This window comes from Argiope bruennichi, chromosome 2 (assembly GCF_947563725.1).
Source record: "Argiope bruennichi chromosome 2, qqArgBrue1.1, whole genome shotgun sequence".
NCBI classification, from domain to species: Eukaryota; Metazoa; Arthropoda; class Arachnida; order Araneae; family Araneidae; genus Argiope; species Argiope bruennichi.
Genome location: NC_079152.1, coordinates 120,911,692 through 120,926,827, shown reverse-complemented (window position 1 = coordinate 120,926,827; position 15,136 = coordinate 120,911,692). Strand labels below are relative to the sequence as shown.

Below are 15,136 nucleotides of genomic sequence, written 5' to 3'. Positions count from 1 at the left end.
TTTATGCTCCAAATTTCACGGTACTATAAGTCATATCACTGACTTATAGTAGAGAGTCATATCACTCTTCGACCCGCCCGAATCCACACGGATAATAAATATTGAATGACCGGACCGCCGCAACAGCAACATTCGTGGGAATTGTGGTTGAGGGCTAAGGGGCATCACCGGCCACGGTACAACCCTTCCCGAAGGAAGTACGTCCCGTCATCGATGCGAGGAACCAGACCCCCGCCTATTAATATTCCCTCCAGGGTGGCGAGATCCAACCACCATGCCAGAAGCATCTCATCATCTTCTCGAAGTGTCCCCCCCCGGACTTAACTTTCCTATTCTTTATCCAAATTACATAGATATTAAGCAGAATTTTTCTTCCTTACCTTTCAACAATGAAATAAAATCAAGCAATTAAGTATTTGACGGACATATGAAAACTATTTGAATTTCAGTTCAACAATGAAATCTATTGTTGAAAGTTTTGAAAAAACCTATTTTTAAAAAAATTGCCAAGAAGAAAATTTGTGCGATAGTTAAATTGATATCATTAGAAATCATTAAATGATATTATATCATTAGAAAGACAATATTTTAAACTCTAAAATGGTGGGGAAATATTTTTTTTTGTTGCTATAATTTAATTTAACAATTTTGGAATCTATTGCAGTAAAACAACAGAATATTATTTAATTTTTAATTAATTAAAATGCTGATTAAAATTTTTTTAAAAATGCTTGAAGTGCATATTTCCACCTTTCAGAACACATCTATGAAAAATTCGGTAGCTCCTCAAGCGGTATGTATTGTAAAGCACCAATAGACACAGAGTGAGTGAGACATACGCATTCATCTATCTTTATTAGTAGTAAATATAGAGAGATAGGAATCGGACCTGGGTTTGCTCCTTCTCTGAAGACTAATGGCTGATGAGCATACTGCAAGTAGTATTCAATATGACCCATTTCATGGTGAACGGTAATCAAATCATCCATATTTACACGTGTGCACATCTTGATCCTAAAAATAAAACCAAAGTCTAAAGTGTGGACTATAATATAAAATTTTTATTATTTTTAATTCTTAAATATGAAGCCAGAAAAATTTTAAATAATGAAACACTCAGATTAAAAATCACAGAAGAATACATCTAAAATGAATATATATTCATTTTTAATTTGCTTTTCTAATTAGTAGTATCAAGTAATTTTAACTTTTAAAAGAAATGATTGAAATCACTAATCCGCATATTGCTGTGTTAGGTAAAAAATTATTGCCCATTAAGTTTGAGTATTACCTGAAATCTTTTCCGTCAGAAAAGTCCCAGGCCGAAGCATGGCAAACCATTTCTCTATCTGTAGGTTTCTCGATGATGGAGCGATTCCAGAATTCTGGGGTCATCTTAATCAAACCCAGCGATGCGAAGAAATCCTCTGAGCTTGTAAACATGTCCAATGCTGTCATTTTCTGTAATAAAAAAAGACTTTTAAAATTCAAAGAATTTGTGTATTATAGAGGCACAAAATAAATTTTGTATTTTAATAAGGAAAAGTAAAAAAAACCCATTGTGCTAAAGAAAATCACGTGCAACAGCCCTGGTAAATCTATATCTTGATCACACTTTATCTTCCGCGGTGCTGCAAGTTCAAAGGCTAACCATCTGTCACAGTCTGTACTCTCGTATACATGTAAATGCGATGACTTCAAAACGCAATGCCATAAACATATGAAATTAATTATGTTATTTTGTGGTTATATTTGCAGCTCTGTGCCAAAATTAATTTGAAATCGGTTGGAATAAAGACGTTTAAAATACACTTTTAGACAAGATTAGCATTATTTGTGTGCCTGATATATGTTATAACTGACATTATGTATACATTATACATAACATTACATTACACATAAACTGTTTCAAGGTAAAAATTGAAAAATTGATATACAGGCTCATGCCGTGCCTTCAACGTTTCACATCAGTTTTCAGATGATTTCTCAATAACCTTAATATACCTTCAGAAATGGCTTTCGGGCTTCTTCCCCATTTCTGCTTTTTGTGCCGCTCTGTGGCGGACGCGCAATGTCCGCGTCTCTGCTTGTAAATAATTATGCTTTCCCGATGGATTAACAAGAATTTAAAAATATAAAAAGTCTCTTCACTGTCTTGAAACTGCATTCTGCATCACATAAAATAATGCTTACACACACACATACATATACATTATATATATCACATTTAATACATTATATTATATATAATGTATTAAATGTTAAAATTGTGCACCAAATATTATCCATTTGGTTCTCACATTTTTATCGTGTAGATATTCTGACATCCAGACTTCCTCTGATTCATATCGTTCAAGATTAGATAGAGATCTACAAATGTAGCATGGAGTTAATATACCATATTGTTTGAGACGAGGACTCAAAATGTTTCTGAGTCTTCGCCTTTGTAAAATTTTGGACATTTATATATAAAAAAAATGTGTTTACCGTAGTCGAGGATGTCTAAAGAATGGAAATTCGACAAAACCTCAACATCGAAATACAATATTTTCAATGACGATTACAAGGTTTTTCTTCTTATATGCTTCATACACGAGAAAGTAATAAGGGAAAGAGTTTTATTGATTTAGAGTTTTACTGATGCATTTTGATAATATTGAATTTATTCAGACTTTGGCTTATTCACTTTGGAAATTAGTTATGTTTAATTTTAGTTAAATCGTTTAGATATGACTTCACGCCCATGGCTCCGTAAAATTGTTCGACATTATAGCCATATTATTTTAATTGCATTATATATGTTCTGTTTATCATGTGCATAGTCTTATCCGATAGAGACCATTTCTATAGCATCATAACACTATTAAATATATATAAGTACAGTTCATCTAAATTCGAGGTATTGTATTTTCACTTTTTTTATTCATTGTGTAATTCTACTCAAGCATTAAACAAATTTTTTTAGCTTTCAGAAATGCAAGAAAATGACGAGATTATATATTTGATGAAACAGTGAAAAAAATTTGAATTTTAGATAAGCAATGTAATCTATGGTTGAAATTAGTCAAAAAAATATTTTTAAAAAATTTCCAAATTTTTTGGAAAAGTTTGTTATTAAATTGGAATAAAGCCGATAAATTTTTTTTTAAATTTTGAATCGGCGGAAAATTAATTTCTGTACATAAATATTTTCGGAAATTATCACAGTATATATATCAAAAATATCTAAATTTTTAATTAATTAAAAAAAGTTTTAATTACTCCGAGTTCCACATTACCGTTCTTCAAGGTATATTTATACTAAATTTCATACCTGCAGATTAAATACTCTAGTCTGTAGATTACCAACAGAAACGCACATTTTTCTTAATTCTTTGTAGAGGTACTTGAAGCCATTAGTATAGAGCACTCAGTAATAGACGGTTTTTCCTTATGGTATTTTGATATAAACCAACTGATGGAAGGCTTGCAAATTTTAATTAGATAATTTTGATGGCAACAACTTGATTGTGATTTTATTTCGAGATTGTTTTTTTAATAACTCAATGTACAACGTGTACTATATACAAAAATTTATAACGAACATTGTGCCGGTCGAATTCATATTGGATCTTAATGATAAGCAATAAAAATATTCGCACCAATTTAAAAGTTCCTTATTTGTATGATTTTTTTCAAGATCCACTCTTAGTAAAATTGTACCATTTGCCTAAATTTTTTTTAACTTACAAAATAAAAATTTGCAAACTTTATAAAGGAAATTATCTGGAAAAGGAGATAAATTTTACCTTCGCTTCCATAGTTTCCGTTACATCAATAGAGTTTTTCATTGGATAAGGTTTTACGATGTCCAGAATGTTACCCCAGTTCTGAGCCCACATATTTCCTGAGAAAAAAATTATTAATTATTTCAGCTGTATCTACATATTATCACAGCGAACATCAATTCTTTACTACAAAAATAGAATACTCTCTTACTCTCTCTCTCTCTCTTTGAAATATAAAGAAAGATGTGTTTGCATATAAAATATTACAGAAAAAGAAAGTCTGAAGGATTAATTGTACATGTTAACAACATCCACTGCTATGCTAGTATTCTTTTACATACATTAAAAATGGGTGAAATAAATGTCAGCTTCATCTTAATGCAATTTAGTAGAGTGGCATCATTAAACTGGTTATTTTTTAAATTTTAAGATGGTATAATAATTATTTTTATGCCATAATAAGTATGTTTTTTAGAAGCTATAGTAAAAAAAGTTACTTATTAATTAATAAAAATTCTTAAAAAATCGTTCGATCCACACCTTCTAAAATATATTTTTACGAAATGGCTATGTGTTGATGACTCTTGGTCTAATTATCTATCCTTTAGAATGCATATCCTTTACAAGTATGGATTAAAGAAAACATATCTTTTTACAAGTATGGATTAATTAATACTGTAATGGACAATTCTGTCACAACGTAGCCACTTAAATGCAAAAAAAAAAAGTCTATGTCCAGAAGAATTTTTTTTAGAGCTGAACAGGAACAGTTATCGGCGAAAGTTTGAATCTTTGCGAAAAACAATTTATCCTATTTCTATTTTTCATTATCAATATATTATTACATTTAAATAAAAAAAAATTTAATTCCTAGCTGCATCAATCTGTGTTTAATAAAGTTCAAATTCTGACAGATCATTTCATAAAAACACATATCGTTACACGTACCTAACAGGTGCGCGGGAATGGGTCCATCTGGTTTAATGCCGATATCTGGATACTGCTGCATCATCTTGCGTCTGACATATGCGTGCAATTGCTCATAAAACGGTCTGATCGTCTGCAACAACTCCTCTACTTCCTCTTCAAAAGTTTCGCTTTCGTAAGCTTCCCTCCATAGTTCACCAGCATCTTTAAAACCTGTAATTAAATGCAAATTATTTTTACTTTCACTGTTTTAAGTAATGATCTAGGATTCAATTCAGCATACTTCTGGAAATTTCTTGTCAAATTTCAATCCATATGCATAATTCAGAGGCGGATTTAAGCATTTTACTGCCATCTGAAGCGCACATTATGAGATTTCTTTATATGATCAATTTAGTTTTACATTTTCACATTTTTGTAACATGTTTTATTTTAGATTAATATTTATTTTATTGTAATAACTTGTGAAAATATACTATATTAATTATTATGATTCTATCAATTATGGTCCTATTAGATTGTATCTATTAGAACCTTTATCTATTATGATTTTCTTCCCGGCATCCATGTTTGTGTGAAATATAATTGAAGCAGAATTTGGTCTTTATAAATATTCTGATAACTAAATGGACGCAATGAATCATAAAGAAATATGAACAATTATACTTGATCAAATGTAAATATTAACCATATACTTCATCATTCGCAAAATTTGTATTTTAATTAATCAGCTAGAAAAATAAAATTTTTAGTCGACTTACTTGCAGTTTCTTTCTAAGATTAACTGGCCTATGTAGTTAAAATGGTAATGGCCTTTATTTAATTAGTGTCCATTACCATTCCACTGTTATACTGAACGCCTAGAATTCAATTTAATTGTATTGTAATAGATGGCACCATGGTTTCTACTAATCCTAAGTGCTAAGTCACATAACCATAAATTTTAATAAAAAAGCGAGCTGCTGGCATTCGCTCGAGAGAAGCTTCTTCGTGTCCGATATTGATGTGTAGTTAATAATCTTGCGCTACGATGGCCCATAGTTTTGCAAATGGGTAGGCATCTTCTTAGGCTTCGCCCTTGGTGCCATCTAAATATTTTACTTCTAACTTTAATGTAATTAATCTTTCCCGTCCTAATTGTTAATGTCCTTTAAATTTTGTTTACTGTAAATAAATTATTTGTTTTTCTTTAAACGTTACTTCTTTTTTAAATCAGTACCCTAGACACTGATCCAAATAGGATTGAAGGGGCATTTTGTCCCACCCAGTCCTACATAAATTATAGAAACTTAATTGCATTAGATTCGAATTCACTAAGATATAATATTTCAAAATTTAATCGGAAAAGTAAAGTAAACGTAATCGGAAAAGGATAGCTATATATTTGATTTTTATATATGATTTTGGTAGAAAAATAATAATTTCAACTTAATTTTTACTAAAAAATTAATATAAAATCATTTTTTGAAATTTTTGCGGCAACGTATTTATCAGATTCTAAATTAGCGTTAAAAGGAATTTCAATATGAATGGGAAAAAATTATTTAAATGGATTCAAATTATAATCCTTCTCTTGATATATTAATACTTTGGTGCATTTACATTTTATTACTAAAAATATTTTATCCTACGCAACAAATTTAAAAATTTAAACCAACATAATTCCAAATAGTTGTTTGATATGAGGATTAAATAACAGATATTTACCATTTAGACAAGCAGCTTCATTGGATAATTCAACGTATCTGAGAAATTTATCTTTCATCTTTTTACCAGTCGCATCTCGCCATTGATACCAGGCATGCCTCAATTCAGGTTCGTTTTTGGATGTCATGAACATTTCAGTGAGCTCTGAAAAATTCGTAAAAAAAAAAAAAAATACATTTAAATGTTAACATTTACGTAAAATGTAAATAACACTCATATATTTTAATTTCATATATGCATTTATTCTTGGTAATGCATTAATTGTTAGCGGACAGAATGCACTTATATATTTATCATTTAATATGCACAATTTTAAAGAAACAAGAATGCTATATTATTTAAAAATATAATACTTTTGAATCGCAATCAAATTTCAAAAGTGATAGCCTCCAAATTTCCATTCTGCATCAATTTGGAGACATTTGATCATTACCGCAGATTTAAAATGCACCAACTCAACATCTTCGGCAAAACGTCAGAGAAATCAAGTCAAAAAATCCTTAGTTCTCTAGCTCCGAAACTGGTGAAACACAGATCGATAAAGAAAGAGAGTAAGACTAGGGTCTGTAAGAGAGGTGATAACAGTAAGTAATCGCGGTTTTTTCAGCTTATACATGAGAAATGAGCTTATTAGTGTTTTGAGATTTCTAAAATACTTATTTTAATCAAAACTATCCAATAATTTATTTGCTTATGTCTAAATGTTCCTCAGTGGTATAATTATTATAATAACAAAGATGACTAAAAATAGCACTACATAAGGCATCAAAACTAATTTGTCGGCATCAAGGTTAATGCAATTATACATGCCATTATATTAAAGACGAAACATGAACACTGATTGGAAGAACCTAGTAATTTTGATTTTTTGTTGCGTCAAACTTGTTTAGTTATATTAATGAGTACGACCAGAAAATAATGGAATTTCCTCTTAATAATTGAAAAAAAATAAAGAATTATAAAAGAAAAAATGAAAATTTTCTCTGCTGTTTAAAGAATTACTTTTAATATCTAAAAATTTATAAAATGATAAAGTAAATTGATTACGTAAGTAAAGTAAATTGATTGCGCATTGTGGCTTCAAGCGTCTATCTATAATTCTGAAATGATGCTCCTCAAAGCGTCCGAATTTATTGTAATCAAAAGGTTTCTTTTTTTAAAGTAACTAAAATAACTTATTATATAAAATTGTTATGAATATATAAAGTAATATATATCTATAAGATGATTCCTAAAGAATTTTAACAATTCAATAATTCATAAAAGAATGAAGATTCCTACGAAATCACTGAACCCCAACATTTGGCAGTCTAGTGTATCTGAAACGCCATTTGCCTTGAATAGTAATGCAAGTGCTTAGACCAAACATAAAATAGCCAACACCACCTATACTCCAACCTCTCCTATAAGAAACACGATCCATCATCGAGATATGACGGATATAATCACAACAGTACTACTGTATTCATCAGGGAATTGAAAACCTGCCTATTTGCGTTTGGCAACTTATTTGGTACCTACTCATCATAGAAACTAATTGATTAAAAAATACTGCCTGCTTAGAAAAAAATGTAAATAAAGTCGCGTTTTTCTTCAATGAAACCACAATTCATCGGCAGTACATTTTACAATAGTTTACTGAATGGAAATATGCGCTACATAGGATAAAAATTTGAAAGGAATAAAGGATAAGAAATGGTATACATTCTACTTTATTCAAGATCATGCTACCAGGAAAGGAATGATGTCTTTTGAAGCACCAAGAGCAATATTAGACATGCTACATCACAAGTGCAATAGACATATTGCTTAATATCAAGAAAAAGTGTGTTTCTTCGTTTGAAGTCAAAGTTCTCAGTGAAAGAGGGCAGACTTAACATTTAGAAGACATTCTTACAGTCAGGATCTTATAGTATGTAACATATTGCAGAAGCAACTGCAGGCCCATCTGTTGGTTCAAACTGTAAATTATGATAGTAAATTCTGCTTTCATAAAAAAATATCTTCATTTGTTTGAAAATTGTTTTGTAAACTTTTTATTATTAACTCGGTTCAAGTAAACTTTATACAGGTAGGCCGGTTTCTATTTCAAGCAAGAGGTTCAGAATATAAAGGGAATTATCACCACAGATGTCATCTCCTTACATCCTGCATCCCCGTTTGAAACAGAAGCCACCCACCAGTATAGAATTTGCTCGGTCTGATTGAACCAGGAGATTAGAAATGAAAGGATTTTAAAACTTCTCAGATTTTCTTTCTCTTGTAATAAATTTTTAGAAATTAATCACAAAATGTCTTTGGCACTTATTTACCATTCTTTTTGTGCTAAGTTTATATTTGTGATATTTTCGAAATATATAAATTTCATGATGAGTAACATATGCATATTTGAGAACAAATTGGATTTAAATACTAGTTTTTGTATACTGCGTTTGTTACATATTAAAAACAATGGGGAACAATAAATCAGATCTTTTTATGTTTACATTGAGCTTGTACCTGATAACGTCGCTACGTCTTTATGAATAAATACTGTTTTGGATTTGAACTTCAATAGCACTTAATACCTCTTATCACTTATACTAGTTTTCAATAACACGAGAATATTCGAATTTGTTAATGTATATAGTAAAGGTTAGTATTTTGTCATTGATAAATATCTAAATATTGAGGCTAACAATTGAATCTCAGTGCCTTTGATACATTGGATATGGAATCGAAGTATTTACCTGGTTCTAAAGATAAATCGCAAGGTTCATTATCAGAAGCGTTGAATCGGCAGACCTTCGCCTTGCTGTAAATATCTTGCATATCGGCAGATAATTCTGTGAGCTACAAATTATAACAAAAGATCGCATCATTTTCAGGAAAACAGTTCGATCACTTCACATTATCTCTCTAATAACCTTGACCGAAACCAGACAGCCTTTTTGTTACATATTATATGTTATTTGTACTCAAGTTTATCGCATTCGCAGAGGGTATTGCATAAAGCTACATAGCATAAAAGCTATCTTTAAGCAGTTTCCAAAAAGATATAAATGTCACAAAATACAAATGATTCATAATCGTTCATAAAGATAAAGTACACCAGGAGAATTTATTTTTGGAATTCAATATGTAATAGTTGAAAAAAATAAAGATTAATAATAGTGGTATATTTTGATTATACGAAACGCAGGTAAAAACAGGTTTTGATGCTTCTCCTCATGCTGTCGCATATGTTTTGAAGCCGCCCAAATTCTTCAAAGCTCTGGACTATGTAAAAAGATGTTGCGACATAACTGCATTTAATAAGATCGCAGTGTGTTGTTGCCTTTAGTTCAGGAGTAATTATAGAAAGATCTATAATTATTTAAGAAATCCAGTAATTTCTTAAAATTGAAGCCTTAATATATAGCCAAAAAGAACTACAGGTGTTGTTGTTTTTTCAGATATTACATTACATTTACGGCTTCACATTAATAAATCTCATATCTTATTAATTTGCAATAATTAAAAACAAACAAGGCTCTTGAAATAAACCTCTTATAAAATTAAATTCCTACTTCTTTATAATTATGGAACCCGACTTTATTAGGTGATTTTCAAATTATGCCAAGATCACATGCTATGTTATGTACAAGATTCTACGATTTCGTGAAGATGGTTTCTTGGCGATTACTTGGCTTACTTAGCGATTTTGAAATGATTACGCCAAGAACGCCAAGAGAATAGGTTTCCTTGGCAATTTTCAGATTACGCCACGATCGCCAGGGCCAAGTTAGCGACGGTTTGCTTCTATTTAGTGAATTATTCCAGGGCGTAAGAATAAACAAAGTGCCACTAAATTATTTTCCATGGTTTCCTCTGATCTTGAAATTTTGATTACTCCCATCAAGAAGCTTTAAATGCTCCGAACCTTTTATAGAACGAGATTAATGTTTTGCAAGGAGAGGGCTGGAAAATTGAATTCGAGATTAGACTTATTATAATGGTAGTAATGTCTTTAGGTTGTTCATTCATTAAAATATTAAAGCCCAATAGATAGCAAGTTTCGAAGAAAATAGCTCTCTAACTTCCAATATCGCTTATATAGTAATAATGTGTATATTGTATCAAGCCTTTTACTATTTTATTTGTAATTATTTTTCACAATTAAGAATAAAATTATGATTAAAATATAAAGTGAACGAAGATTATATTTTTGCGTTATAAAAGAGTTGCATATTAGTTAAAACTGTCTGTAAGTTGTCAATTTTATTTAAAATATTTTTATAATTTTTTCAGAAAGACAATTTCATGTCTTCAATCATTTTTTATTTAAGATTAAATTATAATTCAGATATAAAAAGAAAACACATTTATTTTTTCCTATGAAAATGAGTAACACAATAATTCAAGCCATCTTTAAATTATTAATTTATATAATTCTGAATGTTTTTTAAATGCATGTAAATTTGTCTTATAAATATTAAACTTTGGTTCAAGAATTAGGAGAAGAACATTAATTTTTGTATAAAAATGAAAACATATTAAATAAAACTATTTGTAAATAGTTAAATTAAATTGAAATAATTTTGAAAGAAGACAAATAAAAAAATTAAAAGACATTGTCCTAAGACCAAACTTGGGTCTCGCGAACAGTAAGCCAGAATCTTAGAAACAACACTGCACTGGTGATCGGTGACACATTTTTAGTATATTAAGCTATGCTGAAAGTTTGAAGGCCATTTTCTCGAAATTGGCTAGCAATTACGCTTCATTATGCTAAATCTCATCTCGAACAGTTTTACAACTCGGCCCCTCTCTTGTTACGAGATGAAATCAAACACAATTGTTTAATTTCGTATGACCAAGGAATAAACAAAATATGTATTATGCACAATTAAATTGATTAAAAATAAACTTTATTATTTGAATTTGTAGTTTATTTCGCTTTATTTGTAGTATTTGTAGTTGTAATTTCTAGTTTTTAAATAAATTATTAAAATAGCTCCTAGAACTTGTTGTTTATCTTTCTTTAAAAAATTAAGGTTTGATAATTCAGCTTTTAAAAGATAACAAGTGACTTTTAATATTAACTTTCACAAGACAGCATTGCTGTAAAGAACCGATATCAGCTGAAACAAATTTTCCTTGCTATTTAAAGCAATTGCTGCATATTTCTTTCAAAAAACAAAGACATATATTTATTTTCCCATTTCTGAAATTTTTAATTCGATTTAGAAAATTACATATTAAAATTCGATAAGAATAAAAAACCTTTTGATCGGGAGAATTTGTTTCATTTTCGAATGATTTAATCGATTTGTTTCGTAACAGTTCTCAAATGATTTTTAGAACATCAATTAAGAATTCATTAATAAAAGTAAAATATAAAAATATTTTTAAAAATAAACCACTTTTATAAGTGTAATAATAAAAAAAATCACTATTTTATTAAACTTATGACAATAAGATATTTCTTCCTTAAAATTTAAATTTTAGTTATTAGCAATAAGTATTATAAATATTTATATATATGAACATCTCAGCTTGATTCTAAGATAAAAACTACATCTTGAAAAAAGCAATTGTTGAAAGTAAAACATTCTACCAATAATATCGAATGCCCTTTCGCACAAGAGATTAAAAAATATCAATAAATTAATATATATAAAAATTCAGATTACGACTGTCAAGGTTTTTCAATATTTTATAATACATTCATAAAATATTCTGTTGTGAATTTTCTTTAATCTTTGTTTTTAAACAGAGATATTTGTATGAAACTTGTAAGTTGAACGAATTTTTCTCACCTCTTTAAATTTTTCTTCTGGTAAAGCTGCGGTTCCTAAAACAGATAGACTCTTAAACCATCTAAAGAGAGTTTCATTTTTATCTTTAAAATCTTTCCATGCAAATGAAGTTGCATTTTTCCAAGCCTCTTTTGAAAATTTTGCTGATTCTTGCTCCGTCTCCAACTACGGACCCAAAAGAGAGAAGAAAAATTAAACATTTCATCAACTTTAATACCAGAGATAATTGTTTTTTCATAATATTTCTTTTCAAATTATTCTACATTATTAGTAACCGAAATTATCATTTTTTTTTATTATTGAGATAATATAATGCCTAAAAGTGAATGTTTGTTTGTTCGTATTTTGCGCGCTGCTGTACCGTTCATCCGATTACGATAAAACTTTGCCAACTAATTGCACTTGCGCAAAGGTTTTAGGCATATTACGATTATTAGCATGTTATATATAATGGAAAGTTTTCTAGTAAAAACAGTAGTTTTTCTATTTATTCAGTGAATTGACAAACGATATTTCAGTTATAAAAGCATATATCGTGTTGATTGCTTAGTGAAAAAATATGCCTCCCAAACGTTTTAGTATATCTACCAGCGCAGCCTGTAGAATAAGCGGATTCGGGCTTCTCAAACAAACAAGGGAAGACAAGCCAGCAATGAAGCAGATTTGTTTGCGAATTGCAAATTCACGTGTTTTAGAATCTCAAAATCAATATGCGTTAAGAATCGTAAGACAACGTTTATGCGCTACCCGATCACGCGCATCAGAATCAGAAGATAAACATGTGGCAAGAATCGAGGAAACTATTCTTAACGGAAAGTCGAATCGAGAAGATGTGCTCTTTCACGCATTCCCATTATTCCCACCAACATGCCTTTTGATTTCAGACGACTTCAATTCCCCATTGGACATGGATTCTCGATGACCATCAACAAGGCGCAAGGTCAATCACTTCAAGTGTACGGATTGAACCCAGAAAATCCTTGTTTTTCACATTGCCAGTTGTATTTTGGATGTTCACGAGTCGGTCAGCCAAGAAATGTATTTGTTTTCGCTGAAGACGAAAAAACAAAAATACTGTCTACCCTAAAGTAGTTTACTCGAATAATAAAGTCGAAAAAAATAGAATATTATGTATACTTCTTCTTTGTATATCATTCAGTTTCAATTAATGTATTCAATGCCGACAAGAAAATAAATACAATTCTTTCCATCATTCTTACTTAAACAAGATAGCTATTACAAATTTCAAACGATATTTCCAAAATTACTTCTTCTGCGGCAGTAACGCGCCGAATACCAGCTAGTGTCTTATATAAAGACGGATATATATGATGTCCATTCTTAGCTTGTAATGATAACTAATTTCTTAAGTATTAGGGACAAGCACATACAGTCGGAAAAAAACCAATGTAAAGAATTGTATTTATGTTATCTGAATATAGACTTCTAAGAAGATTAGAAAATCTAAATTTGTACGCAGTTCCTCCATCCTGTTACTCACATTTAGTAAATTAATCTCGAAGCCTTCATATTTTAAGCAAAGAACTATCCATTCCATTGCGATCAAAATTATCAGAGCTCTCATTTATGGTACTTGTCGGTTGTAACGGTTCACCAAAAAGCGCCAAGAAAAAATTTCGCCAATTTGGCGATTTCGGTTGGCAGCATGTGATTCGCACGTGATTTGATCTATATTTATGAACATATTTATTATATATATTTATGCACTAGAGTATATTTTTATAATTTGGCAAAAGTTTTTCTTGGCGCTTTTTGGTCGTCGTTAAAACCGATAAGTACGTTCTTCGATCAAAATTATCTGATTTATTTATATACATCCACGTTATTATTCAATTCATTTATTATCCAAACATGTTAATTGTCCAAATGGCCTTGAATTATTGATATTTATCTATATTATTTTTAATATTATATATCTCTTATTCTATTATCTTAGAAATAGCCTCTGTTCTTACCATAACTTTCTTGTTGTGTTCGGTAAGGTTGCTCTGGTAGTTCCAACTTGCTATCGTTGCTAGGTTTGCTATCTGCGATGCCATCTGATCGTGAGTTCTGAGGAATTGCAGGGCTTCATCAACATTCTTGTTGTTTCCGCTGACGTATTTGTCTTGCACAACATTGCAACCCGCGTTTGCTGTTACGATGAGATTCAGTAAGCCGAAAACCACTGGACACAGCACCATTTTGAAATTATGGTATTTTGTAGGTATTCTGCAAATAAAACAATTGATCATCAACATTAAATATGAAAGGAAATATCAGCAATTAAAAACAAAAAAATTTTAAATAACCTCAGGAGTATCTGAAAAATCGATTCAATGTTGATGATGTAGGAAATTAATGTTATCGAAAATGAAGAAATTTTCTAACTGAGATTGTACTAAACTAATACAACAGAAGATTCGTTTTTTACAAGAATTACTCTAAAGAAAATCGTAACTCCGAACGCTATATGGTGGAACATCAAAAATTTAAATTCAAAATATTTATCCTTAAAAAATTGTTGTACCATTACATAAAAATTTGAACCATTACTTTAATTTTTTTTTGAACATAATCAATAAACAATTTTGAAAGAATAGGATTTCCCGTTCCTTTCACCAAAATATAGGAGATTCAGACTAAATATTTAACAAAAGTTATAAACTTATTGCGCTGTCAGTTTCATAAACTCTCATAAATTATTTCTCAAACTCTAGTAATATATTACGGCGTTTTTTTAATACTTATTTTTAATTAACGGTTTTTAATTAAAAAAACCATTGGCGAAATTTTTATCTGAAGTTTTTTCAGGTGGTAACTAAAGCCAATAACTTAATGTATTTACTAAAAAGTCTGATTCATGTCGAATTTCTAGAAAATTCATCATCCCATCACATGCCTCAAGGAAATTACAGAGAAATAGATATTTTACAAGGCGGATTTCCCATCAAT

The 15,136-nt window shown here is 29.9% G+C and overlaps 1 protein-coding gene across 1 annotated transcript in view; it reads right to left on the bottom strand.

The window, feature by feature from the left end:
- Window positions 1–15,136, bottom strand: part of LOC129962313 (angiotensin-converting enzyme-like) — a 107,330-nt gene that overhangs the window by 66,664 nt on the left and 25,530 nt on the right. Inside the window, 8 exon segments of the mRNA XM_056076059.1 lie at window positions 890–1,014; window positions 1,292–1,461; window positions 3,789–3,886; window positions 4,716–4,907; window positions 6,402–6,545; window positions 9,131–9,233; window positions 12,182–12,346; window positions 14,158–14,413. Coding sequence (XP_055932034.1) covers window positions 890–1,014; window positions 1,292–1,461; window positions 3,789–3,886; window positions 4,716–4,907; window positions 6,402–6,545; window positions 9,131–9,233; window positions 12,182–12,346; window positions 14,158–14,413 — 1,253 coding nt within the window.